Below are 27,842 nucleotides of genomic sequence, written 5' to 3' on the forward strand. Positions count from 1 at the left end.
AAGGCGAGTCGGTGGGAGACGAAACTCCACCCGACGAAGAATGACTGCCTCCTGGATGGGGGATGAAGAGAGAAAGGGAGAGAGGGAAGCTACACAAGAACACGGGAGAGCTCAAGACTGCAGGTTGAGGTGGTCCATCCTCCAACAAAGCAAGATCAGGAACCGTCGGCCAGATTAGAATGGCAAGCCAGTCTCGCACGGAGAGTTGGTACCCAAAAGGATGGCCAGATGCCCTCTGGTCGCCAGAGAGCCACCAAGCGTTCCCGTTGGGAGGAAATGCAGAATCGGCCGGTTTCAGGTCGTGAGGGCCTCTTTCTCGATCTGGGGATGCACCGGAGGACCATCCAAGGGCGAGAAGGGACTGATGGACTGGGAGACGGGAGATTTGACCATGTCAATGTGAAGGGGCATGTCCACTGGCCTTGGTCTGATGGTCGGCCACCAAGGCGGTTTGCAGGAGAATCCCAACACCGAACAGGTCGTCCGGTACCTGTGTGGTCACTGTGGTGAATTGGGGTCCCGGACAATGCCGTCTCCAGAGTCCAGAGCACGGTCTCATTGCAATCCGCTGACGATCAAAGCTTCGAGAAACCAGGGGAGCTGGGCGGCGGAGAGGGTCTAGAAGGAGGCGCCATGATCCTCCGTGACGATGGAGATTACGGTGGAGATGAGGGACATGGGGACAATCAAACACGTTTGAGCGGTTCCCGGCTAAGGGTTTGGGTTGTGAGGATTCGGATGTGGACCATTGAACCGTTAGAAGAGTACGGGTACGGTACGACCTACGTATGAGTAGTACAGATGTCTCTATGTCGACAAAAATGAGGACAGTATGACTACGGTAGATTGGTAGAGTAGTCGCCCGAGCCTTGCGGTGGAACATGGGCACGAAGCTGTGCCTGATGAAGGACCAAAGAGACTGCCGCTCGAGCCTGGGGAAAAGAAAATCCATGGGAGTTTTTGGGCTCTTCTTTGTGTGGTCAGTTGATTTTTTTTTTTTGTTTGTCTTTCTTTTCTCTCTCTCTCTCTCTCTACTTTTCTTTGTGGACTGACACTCACGGACTCACTGATTGGCGAGAAGAATCATGATGAGGAGGAAATTGGAAATTGTAGATTCCTCATTGGGAAAACCGTTATGGGAAAAGCGGGATCCTCATGGATGGCGCTGAATATCCTCGGCCTGCGACTGCGTGTCAATCGGGTCCACTGTGGTTCTCAAGTGGAGAGCCAGTATCCTTGACCGCGTGTTCCCTTGAAAAGAAAAAAAAAAGGCAACCCAAATGCTGTCTGGGAGCCTCGAACCCACCATCACCACTCCAGTCCATGCACGACTGGTGGTACTTTCTACGAACATGTGCCTCTTTGGCCTAGTGGCCCAGTGCCTTCACTTGGTACCCAAGTACCTCTGGGATCCAGTCTGTACCCGTACTGTAGGAACTTTTGGAAGTACCCAGGCGGTACTCCTACCGATGAGTCCTGTCTCGGGCACCTTCAAATCCCCTCAACTCTGACCTCTAGACTCGACACATCATTCTCCATTCTCCCCTTCTCGCCATGTACCCTCTTACGTGGTGAGGCAAGCAGAATCCGGGCCTCTGCCCCTCTCCTCTCTCTCCCCAGCTCCACCCCCAAAATATTATGTATCATACCCGTCCATCATCCTGTCATCAGATGAAACTGGAAAAGGATTACCGCCAAACAATCCAGCGGCGCCAGTCTCCACTCCGGCATTGCCCTAAACGCATTGGAATATCTCCGAACCAATCCGCATCTCCCGTGTAAATTAAAGGTGCCGGGTGCTGAGCCTGGGAGGCGGTCAAAGTTTGGGTCTGCTCATTTGCCTCTGGACCCACCCCTTTGACGAGGTTTCCACTCGACCGCCCAAACCCCCCAAAAAGGACGAAAAGGAAAAAAGGAAAAAAAAAAAACAGAAAAGAAAAGGGCCACACACACCCAACGCCTCCTCCTCCTTCTTCTTTCCCTTTTCGCTCATTCACGGCCGACAGGACCGTTCGGTCACCTTTCCTCTCGAATGATGACTAAAGAGGCCCTCCCATCGTACTATTGGAGCAACCGACCCGACAAGCACCCGTTCACCATCATCCGGCAGAGTGGCTTGGCTGGGCGGTGGCTTTGGTCCAAATCACCATCGTCACCATCGTCACCATCCTTCACGATCATGAGATTTGCCATGGAGGGGAAGGGTGAGAAAGCAGAGTTCCACGAGTCAAAATACTGTCCACTTTCCACAATATTCCAGTCATACCATAACCTCCAAGACGGTCGCGGGGGAGGCAATTCTCCGCTCCCCCGGTCTCCAGAAACATACTCTCTGATTGCGAATCCGACCGTGGCGGCCACTACATGAAATGAGGTTGTCCCCTTCAATCTCCACCGTTTTCCGCCTCCACCGAGCACGACAGAATCTGTAGGATGTAGCGAGAGCATCGACAACAAACTACCTAACAAATTATAGACTGTATCACCCATAGCAATGCACGCCTGGTTATGCGTTCATTCCCATCCCCCCCAAAACACCACTTACATCTGAGGGGGGAGAAAAGTGCCTGGGGTTCCAACGCGGCCGGTGGGGTCCGAGTCTGTCTGTCTGAAGAACGGCTCCGAGAGACCACCGATCAGGATAGAATAGCTCTCTCTCTCTCTCTCTCTCTCTCTTTCTCTCTTGCAGCCGCCCGGCTACATCGATTCATAGGGTAGTTGGAGTATCACTTTAATCCTGTTCTCCTGCAGAGAGTAGTGCCGCAATTTACTTTTTTTTTTCCGAGACTCTCGGCCGTCGCATCACTGCGATAGGATCACCAATCCGCTCCGAGAGATCAATCCTTGCCGGGTGCAGCTGAGACCGTTCGATGGGCACTACTGCAAGAACTAAGATCAATCGGTGGGAGATCTGTCAAATGAGATGCAGCGGGGGGAAGGGCCCGAGGCTTGTGGGAGGGGGGAGATGGTATGCAACATTGCATCCTGGAGGACTCTTCGGCGGTGCTGACTATACACTATACCGGATGTCCCATGTACAGAGGTATTCATGGAGAATGAGAAGCATCGACGAGGTATACCCGTCTATTTCCCATTCACAAGTCCCAGTCATGAAACCAAATCGATCCTGACAACTCCATGTGTGCGGGAGTACAGTACTAGTGTCCGTACTTACGTAGCCACCTCCGACTCACACTGAATCTTACTAAATCTTAATAATCGAACCTTTTTTTGCTTTTTTCTTATATTTTCCATTTCTTTTATTTTTTTTAATTCACAGCTCAGGGTAGATGATCAACCGTCACCATCCTGGTCCGGGTTCATCTCGGCATCATTCCACTTTTGATGATTCCCATCGGAGCTCTAGTCCATCTCGAGTCTGTCTGTACGGGGGGGGCAGAGAGCCAAGCCGGATGGCAAGTGATGGAGGATTCGAATACGTCAACCTTTGTTTTCTTTCTGCTACAGTGGTGAGCATGAAGAATCCGAGTATATCACTAAGAGCATCAAGGTACTCATACACTGAATCTGATCAATGTTTCCGGTCAGTCAGAGTAAACATGTCCCGGACCCTCAGCCGACGAACATGCTTGATTCGATTCTGCCCCTCCTGGTCTTTCAACTGCCCGAGCCGGGACCCCGCATCACCCTGTCTTGGACTATCAGCGTTGGCAGACACGATCAATTGTAGAATCCTGACCGAACCACTTCTTCAGCTCCCCACGACTCCTCTTCAAGGGTCCCAAAAGAAAAAGTCCCGTCCAGCACGGACCAAGTCACCAAAAACGGTGAACGGGCGGGTTGCTCCGGTCCAAACGCCCCTTCCATTCACCTGTTCAGCCGTTGCCACTAACACCAAACAGGCGAACTGCCCCGTGGAGCTGGTCCCTTGGAGAGCAGGAGAACAACCAGTCTATCACTAACTACACTCGATGATGACTGCTCTATGCTCAACCGAGTCTCACTCGAGGAACAGTGTCCTGGATACATTTGATGGAGTGATGGTGATGACGCAGTGTCTCTTCTTCTCTCTTCCCGAGGGACTGTAGAAATGATCTGGCCGAGTGATCTTTCTCGCACGAAAAAAAAATAATTAAAAATTCAAAGGTTCTTTCTAATCGGTCATATGATAGACTCGATAGAGTACACTAGTTCAAAAGATCAACACTCAATCATACAAAGAGCCAACTGATTTCGCTTCAGCTGTCAGAGTTGACCCGCGTTCAAAGGACACCCGAGATGACCCCGGCTTTTTGTCTTTCCAGCCCACGAGCGCATCTCCCCCACTCCAGGACGCATCAGTTCGCATCAGCAGAGTTTCACCATGGTGTCATGACTTTGCAATCAGATCCATTCACTCGGCCGAGTCAGGGCATCTAGGTCGCCCGGAGGGGGAACTCGGAGGAGCCTCATGAAGAGGAAAATCAGTTAAATTGCAGTACCGGACTTGCAGTGTTGGAGTGTTTGAAGATCGAAGGAACTGCTGTCGGATATACAGGAAGAGATCTACATATGTATGGTTTAAATTGATGAGCGGAGAATTACATCGAGGGAATTCATGTGTGATTGAGACTGACGACTACTGCTGCTACTACTACTCTGTCTCTTGTACGCACATCGTAAGCTTGATTGAATTCCGACTTTTCATGACCGAGTACCGAGAAAACTGTAGAGCTGTGTGGTACATGCTCATTTACATTACTTGCATACTGTATGTGTACGTAGGTCATGGCCATTGTTACATCTAGCTACCCTCTTTCCAGCCCAAAGAAGTATTCCGGGCACTTGAAAGAGTCAAAAAAAAAGACAAAATTAACAAGCAAACAATTCAGCACTCCTCCGACAGTGGCGGAAGCTCATGTTTCAGCTGACCTTTCCTCTTCGAGAATAGATACTTTTCCACCCTGGTACGGTCTCTTTTAGTCTTCCCCCCCCCCCATCTGCATCTGCAGGTCTTCCCAAGTCCCGACCAGTTTGCAGCCTCACGATCCCCCTCCCCCAAGCGAGCCAGTCGGCGATTTTTTCTTGCTCCTCCTCCTCTCTTTTCTGTGCCCCCCTCCTTGGTGCCGCACGAGACGGTCTAAGCTCAGGCGGAGCGGCAAACGCCTCGTATTTCTGGTTCTGGTTCCCCTCGCCAAGCGGTAGCTCTCCTCATCCCTCGTGGGCTTGCGCTAAAAGAGGAGTGTAGTATTTGCGGTTTCAAGGATACTCGACCATCGTAATTGATATCAAACTACTAGGGAGGAGAGTCTAATCTTTCAATTTCCACCTCTCTTGGACAATTCAAGAAACTTCCCATAGAATTCTCTTCTTCTTCTTCTTCTTCTTCTTCTTCCTCCTCCTCCTTCTCATCTAGAATCTCCCTCCTCATACACCCACAACTCACAATCCAACCGTCAGTCCAAATTCAAAACGCTGCGCAACTTCCATGCGGTAGCCTTCCAGAAAGGGTCCTTGGTGTTTTCTCATCCCCCCCTTCTCCCCAGCTCGAAATTGTGAGACCGGCTTTGAGATGCCGGAAATGGGAGACGTAGTGATACAAATCTCGGGTGATGACCGAGAGTACAATGCACTGCTACTGCTACAAACCCCCTCCCCTTCCCAACCATCGAGTTTCCAACCCTCGTCCTTTTTTTCAACTGTGCATGTCTACCCTTTTTTGTTTTTGTTTTTGCTTTTTCCCTCCCCGAGCGCACGCACCAGCTTTGACGCGGACGTGTGAACGCCCGGGGAGATCCCTGCCACGGCGCCAGAGAATCGGACCTGTCTATTGCCATCGATCCTCATTTCTGCACAAAGATACTCGAGATCAGATGGATATTTTACCCCTTGGTAGATCGTTGTAGGTCTTTGTCAAGGGGGAAGAGAAAGAAAAAAAGGAAAAATAAAAGGAAATCAGACCAGATCACACCCTGACCTCTTTTTTTTTCAACGCGTATCCACGAGTAGACGAGTCGACTCGCCAGTGACGGCGCAAGTTTGATATTCGTCTTTCTCTCTCTCTTTTTTATTTATTTATTTTTTTTTTCAAAAAAAGCTTTCCATTCTCGCGTACGATACAAGTCACACGAGCGAGCATAAGAGTGCTACAATACCACAGTACTATAAAGAGAACTGGCACTCTCCAAATTCCAATCACATCATGTACCTCGCAAGCTCCCACAAATTAAGAAATCTCGGTTCATCCCCGAGACTGGGCATTTTCGCATCTCAAATCTTACTCCATGCAAGTTTCACGCTCAAAAGTCCCCCATCTCGGAGGGACCCGATCGCAAAGATGGAAGAGGGGGGGGGGGGGGGGGGGCATCAAACACCTCTCATTTCCACAGAGCAGGGCTGAACCTGAAACTTGACCGGGGGGGGGGAGCTGGCGAACATGTCAACGTCTGGACCCTTCTTTTTGTGTGTGTGTGTGGTTTGCCTTTCTCTTTCTTCGTCTTCATCTCCGCTCAATTCATTGTACTCAGTAATGCGTTGTCTCCCTCTTCACGATGGACTTGTAGATAAGACGCTGGGATTAGAATTTGGTCACTCGGGAAAAGAAAATAATATTCTTGTTGGAAGTCTTTGCCATGGGAAAATTGAAAGAGCAAGAGAGAGAGAATTCACTATCCAGACAGCAATCAGATGGAAAATGACAGCAAAAAAAATCGAATCTGAAAAAAGTACGCACCGACAGCAGTACTGCCCTTTTTACAACTCGTCCTGGACTTGTACAACTTGATCATTATTAGTAGACCGCTGCAAGTACAATGTACATGTACACCCAAAAAAACCACCAGAAAAAACAAAAAAGAGGGCAAATGTACCGAACCACACCCAGGACTTGACAGGGAACGACGGGGCGCCGCGTGTGCATGGTGGATGCAACGGGGTCCCATTACGACTGGATCTCTGGATCCAAAGATTCATATGGAGATTATCATGATTTCTATTGAAAGAGGAAAACATCAGGTCCCGGGCAATTCTAACTTCTCCCGGGGGGGCAAATGGTTCCCGCTGAGGAGTGGAAAGGGTCTCTGGTGCAGGTGGACCTTTACACATTCATCTCCCTTTGAGGAAAGCCCCCCCCCCAATTGCTCGGAGATTTGATCCTCATGGGAGGTTGGATATATGTATTCAGCACAGGGGGTGAATGTACATATTGTACATGACATACGCACGAATTTGTGGGCAATTACCTAGTCAGTATAAATATCTCCATGACTCATGCGGTAACTAACTATAGCAAAGTCCAGCAAAAAAAAAAAACACTGTAGAAATGATCATATCCTCATTTCTTCCTATTGTCTTTTTAATCTGTGTCTCCACTGAATCAACCAGTCCCGCGACTGTGTGGCAAATTATCTTGTCAACCAATTTGCCGAACAATCGCCTTGATCAGATTGTACCGTGGTTTCCTTCCGGGCGGTCCTAGCCCTGATCCAATGCGTGTCAGGTACACCTTGAAAAAACACATAAACAGTAGTATGATGCCGAGGGAGAAGGAATTCCTGGATGAAAAAAAATGGAGTTCCGACCCATGGGTTGGCACTCGATCACATCGTGGTCGCGGCAAAGTGTACGTACCAATTACTACCCTACTAACACAATGTACACCTGTGCAATTTTGCGCAGGAGGATAACGGAACCAACGAGAGTAGAAAATTGCCATGTCGGGGTCATGGTTCACACAAGGTTTGGAATTCGGTATAAGCTTTACTATTCAGGATTGAGCAAGAGTTTTATCGTGTTTTACACAAGTAATACGACTATGTCTATAGTAGGACTGAGATGGACTTTACCGTAGCCTCGTTGATAGATGAAGTCCACTAAACAGTCGAATTCTACTTTTATCGTCAGGTACGTAGATACAGTAGTAAGAAACAAAGTATACACTACTGATACCGAGAGTTAAGTTGGCACTTGACAGACAACCGTCTGACCAAGGTCGTCCATGTGCGAGCAGCACAATCAGCGACTGCGACCACGACCACCGTGACTGGCCCGCTGCAAGACCGGTAGAGTTGGCACGAGCTCCAAAGTGGCAAATGCACCGCCACAAACCTTGCTGTCGCATGCGAACAGGGAACCCTTTTGATTTCTCTCTCTTCGGGCAAATATAGTATGACTCGATGTACATTGTACACTCTGCAGTTTGGAAGTTGCACTGTAGAAGGCTGCAGTCTTAGTCTCGAGTGCTGAATACGTACCTGACCACCTACAGTACTACGTAGCATGACACAATCCAAGATAGTGACATACGTAAGACCTGAAATTTCTCAACCCTTTTTTTTCTTCTTCTTTTCCTACCCATGTCCATCATCTCCCCAACTGGTGAATATTCAATGAAGATCCTGAACTCGGTCTGAATTATGGGACATAAGATCTCTGCCTCTTCCGCCCATCCGGCTCTTGGATGGTCGTGGCTGAGACTGGACGCCCGTGGAGTGGGGAGTAGGCGGCCGTTGCGCACAAGAGGCGGTGGAGTCGATGACTCGACCCGAGAGATACATTTAGAACATTGAACAATATGCCGCCTACGGATGTACCTTTTAGTAACTGGGTAGCGAACGTGGACAAGTTCCAATTCCCGCAAGCAAAATATGAGGTATCATTACACATGAGAAGGGGTACATACCTAAACTGGGTCAGTAGATAAACAAGCACTGTAGGTAAATAGGTACACAAGTGCATACATTACACGAAGCAGGCAGTACGCGCACGCATACACCTACAGTACTGCAAGCTGCAAAACCTGGTACGATTACGTGCAAGTCCCGAATCCGTGAAATCAAGTTACCATCAGTACACAGCGACAATGAATCTGTGTCTCTTTTACGAGGTCAACCCGTACAAGTCACCGGCCCATGCAAAACCCACAGTCTGTGTTGAATGTATGTATCCACACATGCCTCTCTGGCCAGAGTCTGGGCCCTCTGACACGAAATGACAAACTTGACCTTTCCCAGCCATGCTTGCTTGGTGGAGGTTAACACTCCACCCGCACGGCCAATTTTTCAAATGTCCCGAACATCGTGATAGATCATGATAGATCTCATTTCTTTTCCCATTCTTCTCTTTATTCACTGAAGGGCCTTTGGGTGGGGATCAAGTACCCACGATGTTGGGTGTACAACATTATGTGTTGATAGAGTCCCTGTCGCAGACCAGCACTCAATTGTATAATATATCTAATTTCAATTCACTGTACTTCTTGCAGCTCGTAACCACCATGTAATGTGCGTTCTTACTGGCCCTACATATATATCGGTACTCTCTTGCAAAGCTCACCATACTAGTGAGAAGAGGACCTGCCCAAATGGAGTGAATTGACAAAGAGTGGGGCTCAAGCATGTCTTGGAGATTCCGCCAGAGATTGGTACGATAGTAATCAGGTTGGTATAATAGCTTGGGAGATTTTCCAAAGCTAGAGCAGAGTAGGGAATAAGCCGGGAGGTATATGATTAGCATCATGATTCAAGAATAATACAAGTGATCAAAGACCCTGATCGAGGTGGAAACAAGAACCCCGGGGGTGTCAACTTCCAGTCGAGAGGAAGAAAAACGCCCCCACGCATAGACCACGTGAAAGCCGTATGTGATATGGACGTGTAGAGTAAAAACTTTTAGAGTAAAGACTTTTACAGTATATCTAGTTTTGATTCTATAGTCACTACTCATTGATTTGATGTGCAATCATTTTCACTATATTCATGATTTCTCTTTGCATGGCAACGTAGTAGGCATTACTGACTGCAGAAGTTCGGGCTTGCAAATATCTTACATGCTACAATATACAGGAGCTACTCGCTCTTCGCCTCTGATAGAATTTTTTTTTTTTACTTTCTCTCCGAATAAAAACAGCTTGAGTAATGGGCAAGTCGGGCTATCACGTAGACGCAGAGAGCTCCTAATTTTCATTAGATTAGCTACTTGTCTGCATTATACCCCGAGCTTCATCGTCACATGAATATATCACAATGAGTTCTCGGCAAGTCCGAGACACGCAGCGGAAAAGTCATCCACGTCGATCGCTGTTCGCATCATATAGTACCTTTGGCTGTGCGTTGGAAGGAGGAGTACTGTACATATGAGTAAGCACAAATAGTACAAGTAGGTACCCATGTCCATCGGTCTCCAGAGTTCATCAAGCATATTACCCGTAGGTTCAAGCATGAGCCGACCGATCTGATGTGCGATTCCCCCAGGGGGTGATCCTCCGCACTTACAGTACGCAGATCACTAGGTGTAAGTAGCCATGTAGTATGGTCGTTGATGGAGCTCTCAGTATTACTGTTCCCCAAGATCTCACTTGAGACGTCCCTTGGTTCTCACGAGGTATCTGATTCGTCCCGCTGGTCCTGGTCGTAAAAAGACCTACTCTTAATCACAGAGCGAAAGATAAAATATCAAAGGTACCATCGGCAATTCAAGAAGCTCTAAATATACTCCAAGTCGAGATCTGACTAGCTCTCATATCGAGTTTGAAAAGCGCGGAACACACCACGCAAAAGGACCCGTCACAATCACAAAAAGGGAGGGAAAATTGATCTATCAAAAAGGCACAATCAGCCAGTATACGGTACCCATCCACACTCACGCTCCTGTGGTATTCAATTTTCAACTTGAGTCTCATCCTTTTGTACCAGTGGCCCTTCTATATGCCGCGTGAGCGTGACCTCTCCCCTTCTTAATGAGTTACAAACTCGTTCCCCCGCGCTAGACCCATTTGCTCCCGTCGGACAGAAAACTCGGCCGGATCTCGCATTTTGTTAGCTTGAACAAGCCGCTCCCCGTGACCAATCACTTATGACCATCTGCTTTGTCGGCTTGCAGCACGTTGTGGATGCTGCTGCAGCGGTGTATGTTGAGTGTGGACTCGTAGACTGTAGAATGACTCTCCGGGGGGGAAAAAAGCCAAAGCCAAAGCTGGGTAAGCCTTTAACCTGGAAGCAGTCCTAGTACTGCCGTCCTTCGGGACATAGTACTAGTGCAAGAAGAGGGGAGGCTTCCGTTAGGGTCAGGCTGTGAGATTCCTCGCTCAATGAATCGATAGTCACTTGTGGACTCGTTCCATTATCGCGGTTGTGATACAGCATTGGTCTGTTCATAAGTGCCGATTGTATAGTATGAATGTAGTATATTCCATATCGACAAACATGGAAATAACCAAACACTTGTATGCTGGTAGTAGTCTCAACCTTGTAGTCATCATTTACCAGTATCCAATTTACCGTCCTTCTCCCATAAAAGATCGATCACAGACCCTTATCAACTTGCCCAAATCACGGCGTTTTGGCCATTCCCTTCACCTGGGGACGGAGGTGCTGGCGGCTTGGGGAGTTTCGGACAGGATCCGGAGAGGCGCATCTGAGACACTCATTGAACTGACACGCACCTATCGGTCCCCCCATTTTGTGTTTCTCTTCCCGCTCTCCACTGGCTCTATGTCTCATTCATCTACGGATCATACTGAAGATGTTATTCGAGAGATCTAGTTTATTCTATCTATCCGGCTCATAGTCGTCACTTTCTCTTCATCTCCTTCTCTCTCTCTCTCTCTCTCTCTCTCTCTCTCTCTCTCTCTCTCTCTCTCTCTCTCTCCACTGGGCGTCACAAATACAACTTGATGGTCTGATAGGTACGGGATGTACCAAGGTTTGTACTCAGGCAGAGCTTACAGCCCCAAGTACAGTCGGTCAAGAATCTCCATTGATTCAGGTCCCACCGATACAGGAAGATCTCCGAGAAACCCAAAAGGGGGGGGGTAGATTTCTACACTATACAACCAGATCCCGAGACGGCAGGGAATGACGATCGGCAAGCGGATTCGATCGTCGAACATCACTGGAAGCTTGGCATGGTGGTGAACTGGGTAGCCGGTAGACAGATCACAGCGGTGCAATGCCTGGAGCTGGATGAACTCCGGAGAAATTTGACCAATGAATGCCCTCTGAAAAAAGAGAGAAAAAAAAAGATAATGACCTTGCAATGTGGATTTGGTGGAAATCGTTCTTCGCAAGGGTTCCTTGACAGTTTGGACGGGTGACAGACTCGGTGTGTCTGGCACTGCTTTTGGGGCACCACCATGTGGGGTTCCAGAAGGGATGAAGTATTGTATACTCGTCCCACTGTGATATGCTCACCGCATCTTGATGTACCGAGGACCTGAAAGGACTCGCCAGTGATGCTGGCCTAGCCGTCAAGCCGTTTTTTTTCTCTTTTCTTTTTCCTTTCTTTTTCTTTTTGGTTTCAGTTCTTGTATGCGAACTACATGCTGTATCGTGCATGTGCTGGAGGACTCGTTTGTGAAGAGCCCTCTTTGAGTCTTTGGTTTCTATTTTTTGATACCGCTCTGCTCGCTGACCTTGCACACTGTAAGTCCCCTCGCGGACCTGGGCGCCCATTTGGTTCCTATCGAGTAGATGAAGCTTGACTTGAGTGGATTTTCCCATGGATTCTTAGCCCTCATCAGCCCCTACAAGCCTTACATTACGGAGCATGTTCCCGTCACTGCCCTTCTACTGTACTTGCCATATTCTGCCACGGGCTGTGCAGTGTACAAATTGTACACTTCATCAACCTCGTGTGGATCTTCCAGACACGGCTGAATTTGTCAGCGATCTGCCTTGAACCCTCGTTCACTGAGGAGATCGACTGTCAGTTTGCACATCTTCACCTTTTTGCCTTTTGACCAGGCCAAAGAACCCTCGCCACCCTTCATAAACGGTGAGGCACAGTGTTTCCCATTCTACTGGAGATATAAGGCCAGCAACAATAGTCGATCAGACATCCTCGTCGAGGGAGGGAGGGGACGGGGGGTGGAATAGTACCATTTGACAGATGAAAGGACAAAGGAAAAGTGGCGCTCACAAATTCCTCGAACTCTTTCAACGGTTATCTTTTTTTTTTCCTGCTTTTTTTGGGGTACTCATGATTTGCCAGCCCGTCGTTGGTCGGATGAAATCACGAGAAATATGAACTGATGTGTCTCGGTGGAGTAAACCTCCCAAGTGGGTAAAGCTGGACGGGGATCAGGAACATCTCTTCTTTGTCACCTTCCCAATCGACCGATCGGGCGAAAAGAAAAAGTTCTCTAGAGCAAATCATGATCAGCCGTTGACATGCTGTCACCAAAGAGTGTAGGAGGGAAAAAAGAAGTTTGAAAAAAAAGAGAGAAAGAGATGGAGAGAGGTGTCGGAGACTAATCACAGCCGGTGGATCACTGGAGGGGCTGAGGGTCTTCAGTGTCAACGTGGGTTGACGTTGGGCTGCTGCCGGGGGCCGTTGCGGAAGCGGGTTTCTCTTCACAAACCTTTTTTTTTTCTTTTTTCTTTTTTTTTTTTTTTTGCTTTTGCTGGAGGAACATGATTCAGTCGGGCGAGTTCGCCCGACTCGTGGACGTGGGAGGCTGAGTCGGGGGGAGAAGGACTGGCTTGCATACATAGTGAGACTTTTTGGGAGGGATTCGGTCCATTTGAGTGGAGAAGTGGTATCACATGCATTGAGGGAAACCATTCAAAATATTACTCGTCAATTGATCTAGTCTGAAATAAACACGGAAGAGTCATCAAATCTATGAGTCTCGGGTGCGAGACTGGGGAATTGGAGAACCGGTACATTCTGCACTAGGCCGCGTGGGTGCCGACGGAAATTGGGTTCTAGGTCAAGTCACTTGCATTGCACCAGTGAGATGAGCATGTTTTCAGAGTCATTCTCGAGAACGAGTACAAACCTCAATCGAGTGTTCTCCATCAACCGATGAACACTTTTCAGCTCTGCGCCCCAATCAGGGAAGCGATTCTTCCGGTTCCAGATGGACCGTTTTCTCACAACAAAGAAAAAGACACGAAAAGGAAAGAAAAGAAAATAAAAGTCTTTCATGAAATGGCCTGTGGTACGATCCCAGATTTATCTTTTGATACACTTGGGTGACTACTTTGAAATCTTCATTCTCTTTGTCGAGATGGAATTGAGCCGTGAAGATCCTCAGGTTGACTAAGAGCTGCGTCTCCTCCATTCTTGACCCCATAGATTCTCAAACAGAAAAGTCGGGGGGTAAAGACAACTCGCTGGATCGCAGCTGGTATCTCAAGTGTCGAGTGTCAACATGGATTTCAAAAACTCATGCTCTTGTCGATCCAAGACGAGAAAAGCAAAAAAGTCATTCGAAGATCAAGTACCGACTGGTGGTTCAACACAATTTCTTCTTCTCCTGTTCAGTGACCTCCGTAGGAAATAAACGAGATTTCATTCGACTCCAGCCTCGATCATGTCGATAGGAAGTGCACTCGTGAGTCTCGATCTCTCATGAAGCAACACAGAAAATATCTCTCCTTTCGACAACACAGCCATTCACAGAAAACAGTCAATTCTTCATGGACAAAGATTTCGCTCTCGAATCTGACTATTCATCCTTTCTATGGCTCAGTCTTGACCAGGATCTATTTTCGTCCTATGCTTTTCTTTGAGAGATGAAGGTCTCTCCCCCGGCTTGCCTGGGTCGCAACAAGGAAAAGATTCGACTCACTTCCTCCACTGAAAGTTTGCTGGCCACGGTTGGAGTCAATCATCATAAACAAAGAACATACCATCACCGAAACCTGGTCGAAGAGATAAACCTGAACCCGTCGAAACCTGACGGAACCCAAAATAAATCCCACTATCGTCTCGTCTCGAGCCCATTTTCACTATTCTTCTTCGATATTTTTCTTTCTCATCATCTTTGATATCTTGCTCTCAAGGCTACACTTTTTTCCCCCGGACTCTCACCTCATTCCCTCAAAGTCTCTGTGTTTACATCTCTCTCAACATGACATCCAAATGGTCCCCAGATGGCACGCCTACCATCACAATCACGGTACGTTTCATTTCACCTTTCTCTCTCCCAATTTCATACAAGTCACATACTAACTCAAACCCCACTGCCTTTCAGAATGGCATCCCCGATCCAGCCGAGGCGTACCACTGGAATCTCACCAGAACCACCAAAGGCTTCGCCAACAGTGATAATTTGACCTGCTATCGTAATGTGGTCCTGCAGATGCTCTTCCACATGCCCATCTTCCTCAACTGGGTGGAAATCTGCGTCTTTTCACACGTGGACACCCAAAACAGGTGCTCCAACGGTCCTTGGCTCGAGGATGAAGAGCTATTTGGGCAGTGCAAAGTGTGTCTCTTGTCCAATTTGATCGCGGCCTTTTGGAACCCCAAGTTCTCGCAGAAAGAATTCCAGGAAGATATTGATATTTTTTGGGCGGTCATCATGGATGACTGGACGGCGAAGAAGGTGCCCAGTGCCCAGGCTCAGAGTCAAGAGGATACGGCTGAGTTTTTTGATGAGTTGATCACGCAGTTGGGAAGAGATGTTCCCAAAGTTCAGTGAGTTTGATTTCTCGGATTTCTTTTCCTTTCTTTTTCTTTTTTTTGGGGGGATGGGGGGGGGGGGGGGCTCGTTTGGCTTCCTCGTTCTCCTAAGAAGATAAAGACTGACGTGGAATTTCACCAATCACACCAGTCAAATCCTACTCGAGGACATCTTTGCCATCAAGACCTCCGAGTTTCTCACTTGTGCCAGTGGCTGTGGTCACACTAACCAAACCGACAACACGACCAACCAGTTGAACTGTTCGTTCGTCAAGGCCGATGGAAAGCAGCCCGAAGCACTCGATGCCATGATCGCAGCAAACTTTGACCGCACCGAGGTGGACAGAGTCTGTAGAGTTTGTGACGCCAAATTCTTAAAATTCGAACAGTTTCTCACCAAAGTCCCCGAGGTCCTTCTTACCGAAGTTAACCGCATCAGCTACAATCTCTCCAAGGGCGTTTTTAAAACAACAAAGATCGCAAAGGGCATTGAGATCCCCCAAGAACTGATCATCAAGAAGGAGTGGCTCGATCCCAGCATTGGCAACGCTCGCCAGGATATCAGATATGAGCTCATGGCGGTGGAAATGCACCGAGGCACAGCAACGACCCAGGGTCACTACACTACGGCGGTCAAGGAAGTAGATGGGAGCTGGACCTACACGGACGATATCAAGATCACCTCCTACCAGACCTTTGAGACCATGGCGACGCAGAAAACGATCCACAGCCAGGCACACATTCTCACCTTCCGTCGGCTTCCCTTGGTACCAAGAGGCCCGGATATCAGCTTGACCACGTCTTTGGTGCATGCTCGGTACAGCGATGCCAATTTTCGCGTCGGCATGGGCCGTGTCAACGGTACCAGGGGCAGAAGTGAGCGTGAAGACAGTGAGCTTCAGGCTCGCCACAGTGCTACTTTCACTCAGCGAGATCCCTCCATCAGCGACGACGAACTGGCAGCCTTGGCTGCCCAAACTGTGGTGCCGAATGGCATCAGCCAGAGTGTCTTGAACTTGGCCACACAACTGGGTATGCCGAACGGCACTCAGCTCGACACGCAGGTCAACGGCCAAGTAGCCACGCAAAAACCTACTTGGAAGAACATGCATGATACCATCAACGCTGAGGAGCCTGCCCCGAGCCGGTGGGGACGTCCTGCAAATCCTCCGAATGGCCTGGAGATCGATTTCGAGGATCGACTGCGTGGAATCCTCGAAATCAAATTCACCGACCCCAACGGCGAAGTTCATCTACTGGGCTATATCAAGGGGATGCTGTGGAATGGTCTCAAGACGTTGCCCCCAAAGGCACCTGTGAGAAAATACATGGCGCAACTCAAGGCCCAGAAGGCCAAGCAGGCAGCCGTCGAGGCACGCACTTCACGACAAAACACGGTGTCTCCGTCGTCGGGCATCGCTACCCGGAGGAGAACGAGTGCGTACAAGACCACCCGCGCAGCGAGGAAGACCAGCGTGACCGAGAAGAAGGCGGAGGGGATCGAGAAGGAAGGGGACAAGTTGAATGAATTGACCGCGGGGGACTCTGCCAAAGTGAGCAAGAAGACGACTACCAAGACAAAGAGGCGATCACGAAAGTGAGTCACGTAGCTGTTTGGTCTTGGAATGACTTTGTTTTAAAATGAGATACTGGAGGAGGTTGTCCTTTGGGCGTTGTGTGTTAATTCTGTTTGTTTTTTTTTTTTCTTTTTTTTTCTTTTTTTTTCTTTTTTTTCTTTTTTTTTCTTTTTTTTTCTTTTTTTTTCTTTTTTTTTCTTTTTTTTTCTTTTGACTCGAGAGTCTACTGGATTCTTCTATTCGCTCCCTTTTGAAGGTTAGTCTCGTGAGTTTCGGATTCCGTCTGTGTCTGTTTCGTCGTGAGATTCTTCCATCGAGATGGCTCAGTTAGATAAAACGACTGTTCCATAATGCCCACTCAATCTAACACGCCAAATGCCTGCAAAGGTACCTATTTTCAAGTCGTTTACCAACGTTGCATAAAATATTGAATACGGAAGACAAGAGACCTAAATCCAGTGCATTCACATTCGTTTCTGTTATCCCTCATCGTACACAGGCATCGTCGGTCACCACGCCTCCATCCGTAGGAGCATTTTGCCCTCCACCGCATCAACCACCATCCTGACTTTTTAATCTTCCCTTCCTCAAACCCCAAGCGACACCAACCCACCCATTCTTTCTTCCCAATCTCTTCTTTCCCACTAGATCAAAAGCCATCTTCCATCTCATCATGCACAGCAATCCACCTCCTGCCCCTCTCCCCACCGCACCGGAATTCATCGACCAACTCATCACCAAACTCTCCAACATCCAACCACTCGCTCCACCCCAACTTCAACCCGACGTCACCACCACCAGCATCGTCGGGCATCGACTCAAACCAGTACCAGCACCAGCACCAGCACCAGCAGGGTCAAATGTCTTTTCCCGACTTTCTCCCACCCAACTGGCTCAAGTGAAACCCCTTCTTCTCACTCTGCATTGTCTCTTTCCCAACGATATTCTCCCCGCGTTGGACATTTTGGATCGCAGACTCGTGCAACAGGTCCGCGTGAGGGTGTCTGGCGGCCGAATCGAGCAGAGCGGGTTCAAAGAATCGGAATCTGCATTGGATTCCGAAGCTCATGCTGTGTTACCGGGATCCGGTACTGTGGTACGATCGGCAGAAGAGCAAGGTGGAGATGTGCAGGATGAGGTTGGACATACGATGGTCTCTGGGTCTACTGGAGATTCAGATCCTCGTCCTTTGGTATCTGCGACTGCAGTGACTGCGTACTCAGATACTGCAGCGTCGAGGGCATTTCCTCAGCAGCAGCAAACTCAATTCCAATCTCAATCTCAATTCCAAGTAGCACCAGCATCAGCACCAGCATCAGCTTTACAACTCAGCTCAGAATCCAAATCTGGATCAGTCTTCCTAGTCACCTCTACTTCCTCAGCAGCTATCCAACAAGCCCACCAACCCTCCACACCATCAACTCTCCTACCCCCTTCTGTATCCCCGTCAATCCCCATGTCCATCCCATCAATCCACAACAAACCAGAACCTACACAAGTCTACGAAGTCCGCCTACACGCCTGGAACTGCACCTGTCCCACCTTTACTTTCTCTGCCTTTCGGGACTTGGCCTCGCGTCAGGCATCGGCATCTACTGGTCTTGATAATCAGAGCCAGGACCAAAACCAAAGTGCACCATCATTTTCTTCCCCAAACCACCCATTCGGTGGAACACTCACATCGCAACAGGACCGGGCATCACCACCTGTATGTAAACATCTTCTCGCCTGTCTGCTGTTTATTCGATGTCCGGGACTATTTCAGGATGGCGGGTTTGCCAATTTGGGTCTTTCCAGGGAAGAATTGGCCGGGTGGTGTGCTGGATGGGGTGGGTGAGTTTTGAAAACTTTTTGTGAACATGATTTATCAATGAAATTTAAACTTAAATCAAGTTGGACACTTTTTTTTTGTTTTGATGTCAAAGTTGAGGATAATTGAGAACGGGTTGGAGGAGGTGCGGTGCCAAGAGCATGTCGTTCATCAAAGAGTTTGAGGATTCACGATTGGCATCGGTTGAGTAGTGAATCAAGTCGTGCCTGTTGGTGACCAGTTGAGACTTCTAAATGACTACCAAGGTCATCGTAGGTCAAATTTACAGAGCCGAATTGATTCAGTGAGATGAACTAATGGACTGGTTCATCAGCTTCTTTCGAGTCACAATCATTTCCGGTCTATTGTGATGATCAACCATAACCAGATCATTGATCTAGACCAAGCTGGTCATTTCCGTACAATTCTCAAGGTATATGCATTCATCCCCCGTTGGCCCCTCCGCCAGAGAATGCGGTCAAACGAGAGAATCTCGACAGACCCATTTCGTGAAAAGTGAGAGTGGAAAACAAGAAAGAAAAAGAAAAAGAAAAAAGGGGCTACATTGTAAGATTCATAGATACAATTTAGCTCTTCTTCTTGCTCTTGTCCGAGGTATCCTGCTCCTCCTTGGATTCGCCACCCGAAGGACTATTCTCCTTCTTGCTTTCCTTGCCCTCCTTGTCACCCTTGGCAGCGTTGGCCTCCTGCTCGCGCTTCGAGTCATTCTCCTCTTGCTGTTGGCGGTTCTGGATCTTGTTCTCAATCAGATCATGGAAGGCGGTGATGGCGCGGATTAGACTGCTGATGTAGATGGCCATCAGCTGGTCGTTGGTCTTGACGCTCATCGCCCGCGCCAGTTCGCTGTTCTCGGACGCAGGTTCCTGCCCACTGATCCGTTGTGTGTTGGATGGAGTGGACAGGTTGGGGAGGAGGTTGAAGACATCCTGGAGATTACCCAAAATGGCGTGGTTGACGGGCAGTTCGTGGTCGAGGACCTTTTGGAGATATTGGCCGATATCGCGCAGTCGGAGGTGCAGTCCCTGCAAGGACTGCAGCTGTGAAGTGATGCGAGTGGAAAGTGTCCCGACGGCAACGTCTCTGATGTCTCGGAGCAAATGTTCCACACCAATCTCTTCGGCTTCTTCCGCCTCAATTATCGATGGGGTGTGGACAAAGGTTCTTGAGGTGGTGGTTCCGTCCTGATCAGAGGGAAGAGGAAGAATGAATTAGTCAATGTGTCCACGCCATTTGCAAGTTAGCACGTCCATTGCGACGAGCAAGCCCCGCTCATTCAGTTCAGACCAACTCACATCCTTAATCTCGTCCACGGCAAAGTAAGCATCTGTTGGTACGCCGACCTCCTTGGGCTGTACGTCGACAATCACCAACAATGGGTTGGGGGTATATTTCTTGAAGAGTTCGTTAATCTCCAGGTCAGAAGCGCGCAGCTTCGGACCAGAGTGATACCAGCCAACCAGCTTCTCTCGAGCATTGATCTTCTTGAACATATCCCTCATCGACTCGACAAAGTTGTGATCCAAGAACCAGACCGACGGGTCCTTCTCATCCTCCTCAAAGGGTACTACATGAGAGCGGAAGACGAAGAGTCAGCTTCTGCTTCCAAAGCCCGATTGATGGGGTTGAACCCATATCACCAGATACCCAGAAAGAGAGAGTGTGTGTGAGAGAGAGATTGGAACATACCTGCGAAACTATTGGACACTCGCACATTGTCGCCCGAGTTCTCACCCAGCAATACACCAACAACACGTTTCCGAGTGCCCTTGGCTGTGCTAGTGTCCGCGACGTGAGAGAACGGACGTGAGAGGACTGTCAACCGTGACGGAGCGGTTGACGAGGGATAGCGTGTCCGCCGTTGTGGCCGGCATGGTGATGGAAGCGACGAGGTGATGAGGAGAGTGAGAGGGTCCAGTGAATGCGTGGGAATTTCACCAAAAGTACTCCAAGGGTGAGGACAGAGGGTCAAGCTGATGGAGATTGAAGCTTCAGGTAGGGTTGACAGTTGCTGCTCACTCCAGCTTTGGGGGAAACAAGAACGATGATGCTCGGAGAGCTTCCAGCATGTGCCACACTGCCTGAGCCACGGGACCGCCCGGTGGCTGGTGGATAGTGGCTTATGTAAGTGGTACCTGGGGATGGTCGGACGCCCGAGAGTCTCGTCCAACTGCAAGACGAATTTCTGCCTCAGGCTGAATTTGGTCACATTTCCCAGTTTTGAGCCGATTGGAGCTTTTGCATACAACTGACAATTGGCCATTGACGGGGTAATTGACCAGATGTGTTGTGATATAGAGAAAAAAAAATAAAGAAAAGATCACACTAGAGACCGACGTAGAAGATATGTGATTTTCATCTTGCACCAATTGACTCGATATAGTATTGATTTGGACCCTCAACTCAGACTGTTCCACTCCGGTATGTCATTGCTTCAGATCCGTCAGCTGGAATTCCGACCACACGCGGACTGGCAACTGGCCAACTCCGAACCTCGGGCGCTAACGAGTCCCTTCTCTTCCCATTTCCCCGTTTATCCGTTCCTCGCCCGTCCTTCCGTTCCACTCTTGCATTTGCATCTTCTCGACTCTGCACTTCTCGTCCGATTGACATTCTCTCTCCTCCGCCGCGCCGCACATATCAATTCATCACAATGGCACCAATTACCGACGACGTTGTTTCCGGTCTGAAGGACACCATCGGCAAGCTGGAGGCTCGTGTGGTCGAGCTGGAGAGCCGCTTGACCGGCAGCAGCAGCAGCAAGCCCATGTCTATGTCTGAGCAGATCCGTGTCATTCTGATGGGTCCACCTGGTGCTGGTACGTTTTAAAACATCTTGAAGAGAGGAGATAGCAATGGCAATGGCTTCGGGAATGAAATTGTGACTCGTATTGATCGGTGTCTAATCTGTTTTTTTTCTTGCTCGCTCTATCTAGGCAAGGGTACCCAGGCCCCCAACATCAAGGACAAGTACTGCGCATGCCACTTGGTCAGTTTGAACTTATCCGGATGACAGCATTGGACTTGCGCGCAAGCGTACACCTGCGGACGTAGACACTCAAAGTGCGCGTGTCCTTACTGACAACGTAACTAGGCCACGGGAGACATGCTGCGCTCGCAGGTCGCAAAGAAGACTGAGCTCGGCAAGGAGGCCAAGAAGATCATGGACCAGGGTGGTCTGGTCAGCGACGAGATCATGGTCAACATGATCAAGAGCGAGTTGGACAACAACACCGAGTGCAAGAACGGGTAAGCAGGGTCTCCATCTTAATATCCCCGAACCATTGAGAACCTCCTCGATCGCGTTCCCCCCAAGGACACTTTACCAAAGTCATCAAAGGGGAAAGCAAAGAGAAAACAGGGAAAATAAAAAGAGAAGAAGAAAAGAGAAAAGAAGCCACGCGCCAAGAATGCCTGAACTGACCTGAGCTGATTGATCCCCCAGTTTCATTCTGGACGGTTTCCCCCGTACCGTTGCCCAGGCTGAGCGTCTGGACGAGATGCTGGCCGCGCGCAAGCTTCCTCTCCAGCACGCCATTGAGCTGCAGATCGACGATGCTCTGCTCGTGGCGCGTATCACTGGCCGCCTGGTGCACCCTGCGTCGGGCCGCTCGTACCACAAGATCTTCAACCCCCCCAAGAAGGACATGGTGGACGATGTCACCGGCGAGCCTCTGATCCAGCGATCCGACGACAACGCCGACACCCTCGGCAAGCGTCTTTCCACCTACCACGCCCAGACCGCCCCCGTCTGCGCCTACTACAAGAAGACTGGTATCTGGCGTGGTATTGATGCCAGCCAAGAGCCCGGTCAGGTTTGGAAGAGCATTCTCGGTGTCTTCAACAAGACCCAGTAAGACAGTGATGAACGGCGAAGATGGAGGAAGAGGGAGAGAGAAATTGTTCAATGGTTCTTGATGAAATCAAACTCTTTTGTCAACAACATGGAGGAAGGAGTGAGTAAGGGAACGAAAACGAAAAGGAAAAAAAAAGGCGCTACTTGCCTGAAGCGCAGCCATTCACGTCGATGACTGAGGCAGTTTATGTTCGAATGAACCTCGCCCGCCACCGACTTTGCCCTGTGTCTAACTCCCCGTTTGTTGATTCCTGGTGTTATACTCTCCAGCTTTTTCCTTGGCAGAGCATGGGAGAAGCATGTCATGTCCTTGTTGATGTAAAAGGAGTCGAGGAGAGCGTGGAGCCCTGATGAGAATCTTTGCTCGCATATAGACGCAACAGTACCGTTTCTTTCGAGATGAGTATGTATATTATAAAATATGTGTACTTTGTTCATTTGTCTCTCTCGTGCGAGGTATACCGGCCGTTTTGCTCGTGGAAGTAGCATCATAAGGACGTTTGTTGCTGAAGAACAAGCAAGCAATCTATCCAAATCCTCACTCTCTCTCACAGATCCAACGGATACTCCGTCGACTCAATCTTTGCCGGATACGTCAATCCCCCCTGCCGTCTCACCTCATCCATCACTTCCATAATCACAATACTCTCCTCCCACGGCAATCCCTCGCTCTCCAACTTGCCATCCCGCAAACACCTCGCCACCTCATCCGCTTCCCAAAACATCCCATGTCCCCCGTCGGGAAACGGGCACTGCACCTCTCGCACTTCTCCTGCTTGACCGTCCGCGTCCGCCGCCGGAATCACCCTGTACCCCGTTGGACGGAACGGCATGCCCAGGACTTGGATCTCGCCCTTGGTGCCCTGGATACGAATCACGGGACCGGCAGAGCCACGTTGATCCGGATCGGCCGCGACGCGGATGCTGGTCATGGCGATGCCGTGAGAGCGGCGCGGTGGGGTCGAGTTGGACGGGGTGCTGGTGGGGAAGTCGAGGACGATGGTGGTCGACTCGTCGGCGCCGGTGAGGTGATAGGGAGTCATGACGGAGGTGACGGTGGGTGGCTTGCGTTGGTCACGAGGAAGAGTATGGTAGAGGGTTTGAAAGACCCAGGTGAGGGAGTAAATGCCCACTGAAAAGAGGAAAGAAGCTATCAGCGACATGATCACACCTCGTTGCTCGAGCATCTAGCCTCCCAAAGCTTACACAGCGAGAGAGAGAGAGAGAGAGAGAAGTATACGCATTGAGATATACTTCCCACATAAATCGAGAGAAGGGGGGAGAAAGCAAAACAAATGAAAAAAGAAAAAGAAAAACCAAACTTACAATCCAACAAGGCACCCCCCGCCAACTCGGGATTCACCATCCGATGCGTCTTGCCCCATTTTCCTTCCACATCACCACCGAAACTCGTATCCGCCATGGTCCGCAACACCTCCCCAATCTCCCCCTTCTGAATCATCTCACGGACCTGGATACTCAGCGGGAAATAGCGCGTCCAGACGGCCTCCATCAAGAACAGGCCCTTCTTCCGAGCCGTCTCGCACAGGATCTTGGTCTGCGCCGCGTTCACCGTGAACGCCTTCTCACACAGCACGTGTTTGCCAGCCGTCAGGGCCAGCATCACATTCTGATAGTGGTGCGAGTGCGGCGTGGCCACGTAGACGACGTCGACGTTGGGGTCATCCACGAGGGACTGGTAGTCACCGTAGGCGGCGCAGGAGGCGCTGGGGATCTTGTTGGCGTGGATGAATTGGGTGGCTTTGTCGACGGAGGAAGAGGAGGCGACGGCGGTGATCTGGTGGGCGACGTCGGAGGCATCGCGGGTTTGGGGGTCCTTGAGGAGGTCGCGGACGAAGGCTGATTATGTATGTTAGGATGAATTTCTCAATGGCAAGAAATCAAGAAATACGTACTCTCTGCGATCCAGCCCGTGGCTAAAGATTGAATCGTCAAGAAAAGGTTAGCTTGCTGTAGACGGGGACGTCTGATATCAAGTAGGATGATAGGCCAAGGTTCAATCACGGTGATACTGACCCATGATACCCCATCGAACATTGTAAGCCATGGTGATGATGATTATGATAATAAGTGGATTGAATAGGGTGAGGTTTCTACGCGAAATGTGAGATGCTAGTAGATGCCAAGTTCCAACACCGCGAAAGAAACTAAATACGTACAAGAGAAAGGTGGGGGGTGGGGGTGGATGTTGACCATGTTGGTGGAGGTACAGTACGACTGAGACAACGAGAATGTCTAGTAATTCAAACCGCAATCCTTCATGCTTTGGATCCTGTTCGAGATTCACTTGCTCACTACTTGTTTCTTGATTATGACAACTTGGGTCATTTCCACTGTCCAGATTCTCTCAGTTGCGCCTTGTACTCGCTCTACTTTGAGCTCATTTTGTCAGACAAAAACTTGGAAAAGGTACCTTCCCCTCATTTCATCTGGTGAGGGGGTGGAAACCCTCCCCCCACAAGGAGACGGTATCGAGGTACGGACACTCGGCGTGTGGTACACAGCACTCAATGGAGAAGGCCACGCGGTACCAGGTACCCCAAAACCAAGCAAAACAGAGAGTACTACAGTACTACTCGTATATTGATGCAACAACAGTAATACATGATATGCACCAGCTACTATACCGAAGGAGCAATATCCACCCAACGTGATGATACAACCATTGCGAGGAGAATGTCCACAAAAAAGACTACTGGAACCCTACAGCACAGTACATGGATACCTTCAGAGAAGGGATACAATAAGACAATGTATGAATGGAGGGCAAAATGAACAGGCAAGCGCCAATGGAGTAAGAGGGGGGGGGGGGGAAACAAGAGTTCCATGCATGTCTGATGGCCTAGTATGTCGCTAGAAACGTCCACAACAAAAAAAACACGAGATCGGGCTCACCCCTCGGTCTTGATGCGAGTCTTACCAGGCGAATCGGTCGCCTCGGCCTTGCGCTTGCCCAGCACCGAGTCGGGAGTCCCCGTCCGCGCCTGAACTTGGGCCTGCGGCGTGGAGCTTCGCGGGACGGGACCCCCCTTGGTGACCTCGGCGTAACAACTCGCGTGGTACACCCGAGTGCCCACTTGGATGGCATCTTGCCAGATCCAGTCCTGGACGTCCTCGGACCAGGTCGATTCAAACTTCTCCTGGCAGATGGGACACGGGGTGTTTCGACGAGTGGCGTCGTTGGGCGCCCGAATCCAGGCCTTGGGGGGTCCTGGTTTCGAGTTGGCACCGGTCGCTCCCGTCTCACCGTCGGGGTGGGTTTCACCCTCGCCGACGGGTTGATCGTCGTCCACTTCACGAGACTTGATCCAATCCTGTATAAGATCATACGGTCAGTACAGAGAGGCTTGAAAGAGACGAGACAGCCCACATCGGACGGACACTCCCCCTCTAGATACATACCCGTTCATCAACGTACCAGCTGCGAGTCTGAGCGCGTTTCGCAGCCTCCGACATGCGCTGATTCGTCTTAAAATGCCAGTCCAGGTGACGAGCTTTCTTTTCTTTGCCTTCCTGGTTGGCCGGGAAACGGCGTCCACAGGTACCACAGCGATTCGATTTAGCCTCGTAAAGAGACACCACGAGAGCAACACGAGGACTGCAAGTCGAGAATGAAAACCGAAAAAATTAGCAAAACGGTTCATGGATCCAGTCAAAGCCAATCGGCCGGGAGAGGGAGAGGTTAGGTACATTTTCATGGACGCGGTCGTCATAGGGACCACCGAGGAGGCAGCCATCGAGATGGGTGTGGGAGCCGAGGGAGTTGATCGCATCCCACCCGGAATGAGGAAAGGCAAAGCCTCGCCCTTTCCAGCAGGTGGCTGGCCCATCGTCGGGGGCGCCGAGGCGGGAGGGAGGATGCCTCGAGATCGAAGCGCCGCAATGAGGGGATTATCAGGCAGAGGCGTACTACTGCCGGTAGATGGCATTGGAGGGGGCACCTGGGGCAACTGAGGCATCTGTGGCATAGCAGGTGGAGGAGTGGGCTGTTGGCGGATTGCGGTATTTTTGATGAGTTCGGCCAGGGTGCGCGAGTTCAACAGATTTTGAAGAGACTGTGAGACGGGCTGCTGAGGAGGAGTGGGAGTCGCCGCCACAGGGGCGACGGGTGCCGCTGCCAATGGAGTCGAGATCGCAGCGGATGAGTTGTGAGAGGGCGCTGATGGAGCGTGGGGGGCTGCATATGAAGTGGAGGAGGACTGCGGGCGAAAGGCGGAGATTTGGTCTTGAACAAGCCGGAGCTGGTCTGGAGTGAGCTGTTGATTGCGCATGATGGTCTGTAAGTCAAGCAACGCTTTTAGACGCTGCTGGGTGGTAGGGTCAAAGGGAGCACTGGCAAAGTCGTTCCGAGCGGCCAGAATACAGGCCTCTAGATCTCGGTTGAGGGCATCCAAGTCATTGCCCGGTCGATGACCCGAGGGTGGTGTCTGATGGACATCGTCGCAGGTTAGAGAGCGTGTGCCATTCGACGGACGCAGGAAAAGAAGAAGAGGTAGAGGGGTTCATTTCACAAAGGGCTTACCATCGTGCGATTACCCTGACCATTCCCGCCGTGGTGATGAGGGTGGGTTGTCCCCGGACGAGCCATGGCTGCCGGCGTACCTCCTCTGCCACGATTCAGCATATTGTTGCGGGCCTGCTCCTGCTGCAATGCGGCCGTCCGGGCCTTGATGAGTGCACTCTCGATGCTGCGAGTGATCTCGGGGGGAAACACGGGACGAGTGTCGAGGGAACCCGGAACAGGCTCCTTCCACGTCTTCAGCATCTCATCCAGCTTGCGTCGAGTCTGCGCATCGACCAACGTGTACGCATTCATGAAGGTCTGATACAAGTTCCGTCCCAGGAACAAGGTGTACGGGGTACCGACATTCTTGACGATAGAGTCAACTACATACAAAGCAGGTAGCTTCTGCGGAGGAGGAGTCTACAGAGCCGGTTAGAGTGGTTCCAATCTACGAGGACGAACAAACACAGGAGAGCAATATACAATGCGTTGCAAAGTAAACAGAGAAGAGAAGAAGCATGGCGAAGACACGAGAGCACCTACTGATCGAATGTGATTCTCCAAGACTCGGGAAATGGCCATGGCATGTTCGGTATTCTCTTTGGCGATGACGGTCAAATTGCTGATCTGGAACCGGTCGTTTCCTGTGAGGTCCTCGAGGGAGCTTTTGTAGTCCTCCGCGACCTCGTCAGAAACAAGTCCCGACAT

General features: G+C 50.0%; 11 protein-coding genes across 11 annotated transcripts; 6 read left to right on the plus strand and 5 right to left on the minus strand.

Moving 5' to 3' along the window:
- Window positions 1-294: 294 nt before the first annotated feature.
- POX_e06381 (uncharacterized protein) lies at window positions 295-411 on the minus strand (the record flags this gene model as incomplete). Its single annotated transcript, XM_050115204.1, has 1 exon — window positions 295-411. The coding sequence occupies one exon, from the start codon at window positions 409-411 to the stop codon at window positions 295-297; it is 117 nt and encodes a 38-aa protein (XP_049967664.1).
- POX_e06382 (uncharacterized protein) lies at window positions 410-792 on the plus strand (the record flags this gene model as incomplete). The annotated part of the gene is made up of 2 exons (XM_050115205.1): window positions 410-486; window positions 540-792. 2 exons carry the CDS (start codon window positions 410-412, stop codon window positions 790-792), a joined length of 330 nt encoding a protein of 109 aa, XP_049967665.1.
- A 2,743-nt stretch (window positions 793-3,535) lies between these two features.
- Window positions 3,536-3,691, plus strand: POX_e06384 (uncharacterized protein; the record flags this gene model as incomplete). The annotated part of the gene is made up of 1 exon (XM_050115206.1): window positions 3,536-3,691. The coding sequence occupies one exon, from the start codon at window positions 3,536-3,538 to the stop codon at window positions 3,689-3,691; it is 156 nt and encodes a 51-aa protein (XP_049967666.1).
- A 4,110-nt stretch (window positions 3,692-7,801) lies between these two features.
- POX_e06385 (uncharacterized protein) lies at window positions 7,802-8,004 on the plus strand (the record flags this gene model as incomplete). The annotated part of the gene is made up of 2 exons (XM_050115207.1): window positions 7,802-7,842; window positions 7,899-8,004. 2 exons carry the CDS (start codon window positions 7,802-7,804, stop codon window positions 8,002-8,004), a joined length of 147 nt encoding a protein of 48 aa, XP_049967667.1.
- Window positions 8,005-8,324: 320 nt separating this feature from the next.
- Window positions 8,325-8,495, minus strand: POX_e06386 (uncharacterized protein; the record flags this gene model as incomplete). The annotated part of the gene is made up of 1 exon (XM_050115208.1): window positions 8,325-8,495. The coding sequence occupies one exon, from the start codon at window positions 8,493-8,495 to the stop codon at window positions 8,325-8,327; it is 171 nt and encodes a 56-aa protein (XP_049967668.1).
- A 6,299-nt stretch (window positions 8,496-14,794) lies between these two features.
- Window positions 14,795-16,949, plus strand: POX_e06387 (uncharacterized protein; the record flags this gene model as incomplete). Its single annotated transcript, XM_050115209.1, has 3 exons — window positions 14,795-14,842; window positions 14,918-15,363; window positions 15,500-16,949. 3 exons carry the CDS (start codon window positions 14,795-14,797, stop codon window positions 16,947-16,949), a joined length of 1,944 nt encoding a protein of 647 aa, XP_049967669.1.
- Window positions 16,950-17,598: 649 nt separating this feature from the next.
- On the plus strand, window positions 17,599-18,762 carry POX_e06388 (uncharacterized protein; the record flags this gene model as incomplete). The annotated part of the gene is made up of 1 exon (XM_050115210.1): window positions 17,599-18,762. One exon carries the CDS (start codon window positions 17,599-17,601, stop codon window positions 18,760-18,762), a length of 1,164 nt encoding a protein of 387 aa, XP_049967670.1.
- A 560-nt stretch (window positions 18,763-19,322) lies between these two features.
- On the minus strand, window positions 19,323-21,016 carry POX_e06389 (26S proteasome regulatory subunit rpn-8; the record flags this gene model as incomplete). The annotated part of the gene is made up of 3 exons (XM_050115211.1): window positions 19,323-19,937; window positions 20,049-20,320; window positions 20,443-21,016. 3 exons carry the CDS (start codon window positions 21,014-21,016, stop codon window positions 19,323-19,325), a joined length of 1,461 nt encoding a protein of 486 aa, XP_049967671.1.
- Window positions 21,017-21,406: 390 nt separating this feature from the next.
- POX_e06390 (adenylate kinase) lies at window positions 21,407-22,610 on the plus strand (the record flags this gene model as incomplete). Its single annotated transcript, XM_050115212.1, has 4 exons — window positions 21,407-21,572; window positions 21,690-21,742; window positions 21,848-22,002; window positions 22,199-22,610. The coding sequence occupies 4 exons, from the start codon at window positions 21,407-21,409 to the stop codon at window positions 22,608-22,610; spliced, it is 786 nt and encodes a 261-aa protein (XP_049967672.1).
- A 547-nt stretch (window positions 22,611-23,157) lies between these two features.
- POX_e06391 (D-xylose 1-dehydrogenase (NADP(+))) lies at window positions 23,158-24,677 on the minus strand (the record flags this gene model as incomplete). The annotated part of the gene is made up of 4 exons (XM_050115213.1): window positions 23,158-23,741; window positions 23,936-24,469; window positions 24,526-24,546; window positions 24,647-24,677. The coding sequence occupies 4 exons, from the start codon at window positions 24,675-24,677 to the stop codon at window positions 23,158-23,160; spliced, it is 1,170 nt and encodes a 389-aa protein (XP_049967673.1).
- Window positions 24,678-25,521: 844 nt separating this feature from the next.
- On the minus strand, window positions 25,522-27,842 carry POX_e06392 (uncharacterized protein; the record flags this gene model as incomplete). The annotated part of the gene is made up of 5 exons (XM_050115214.1): window positions 25,522-25,944; window positions 26,033-26,228; window positions 26,321-27,057; window positions 27,153-27,554; window positions 27,678-27,842. The coding sequence occupies 5 exons, from the start codon at window positions 27,840-27,842 to the stop codon at window positions 25,522-25,524; spliced, it is 1,923 nt and encodes a 640-aa protein (XP_049967674.1).

The sequence above is a fragment of the Penicillium oxalicum genome, chromosome V (genome assembly GCF_001723175.1).
Source record: "Penicillium oxalicum strain HP7-1 chromosome V, whole genome shotgun sequence".
Taxonomy (NCBI): domain Eukaryota; kingdom Fungi; phylum Ascomycota; class Eurotiomycetes; order Eurotiales; family Aspergillaceae; genus Penicillium; species Penicillium oxalicum.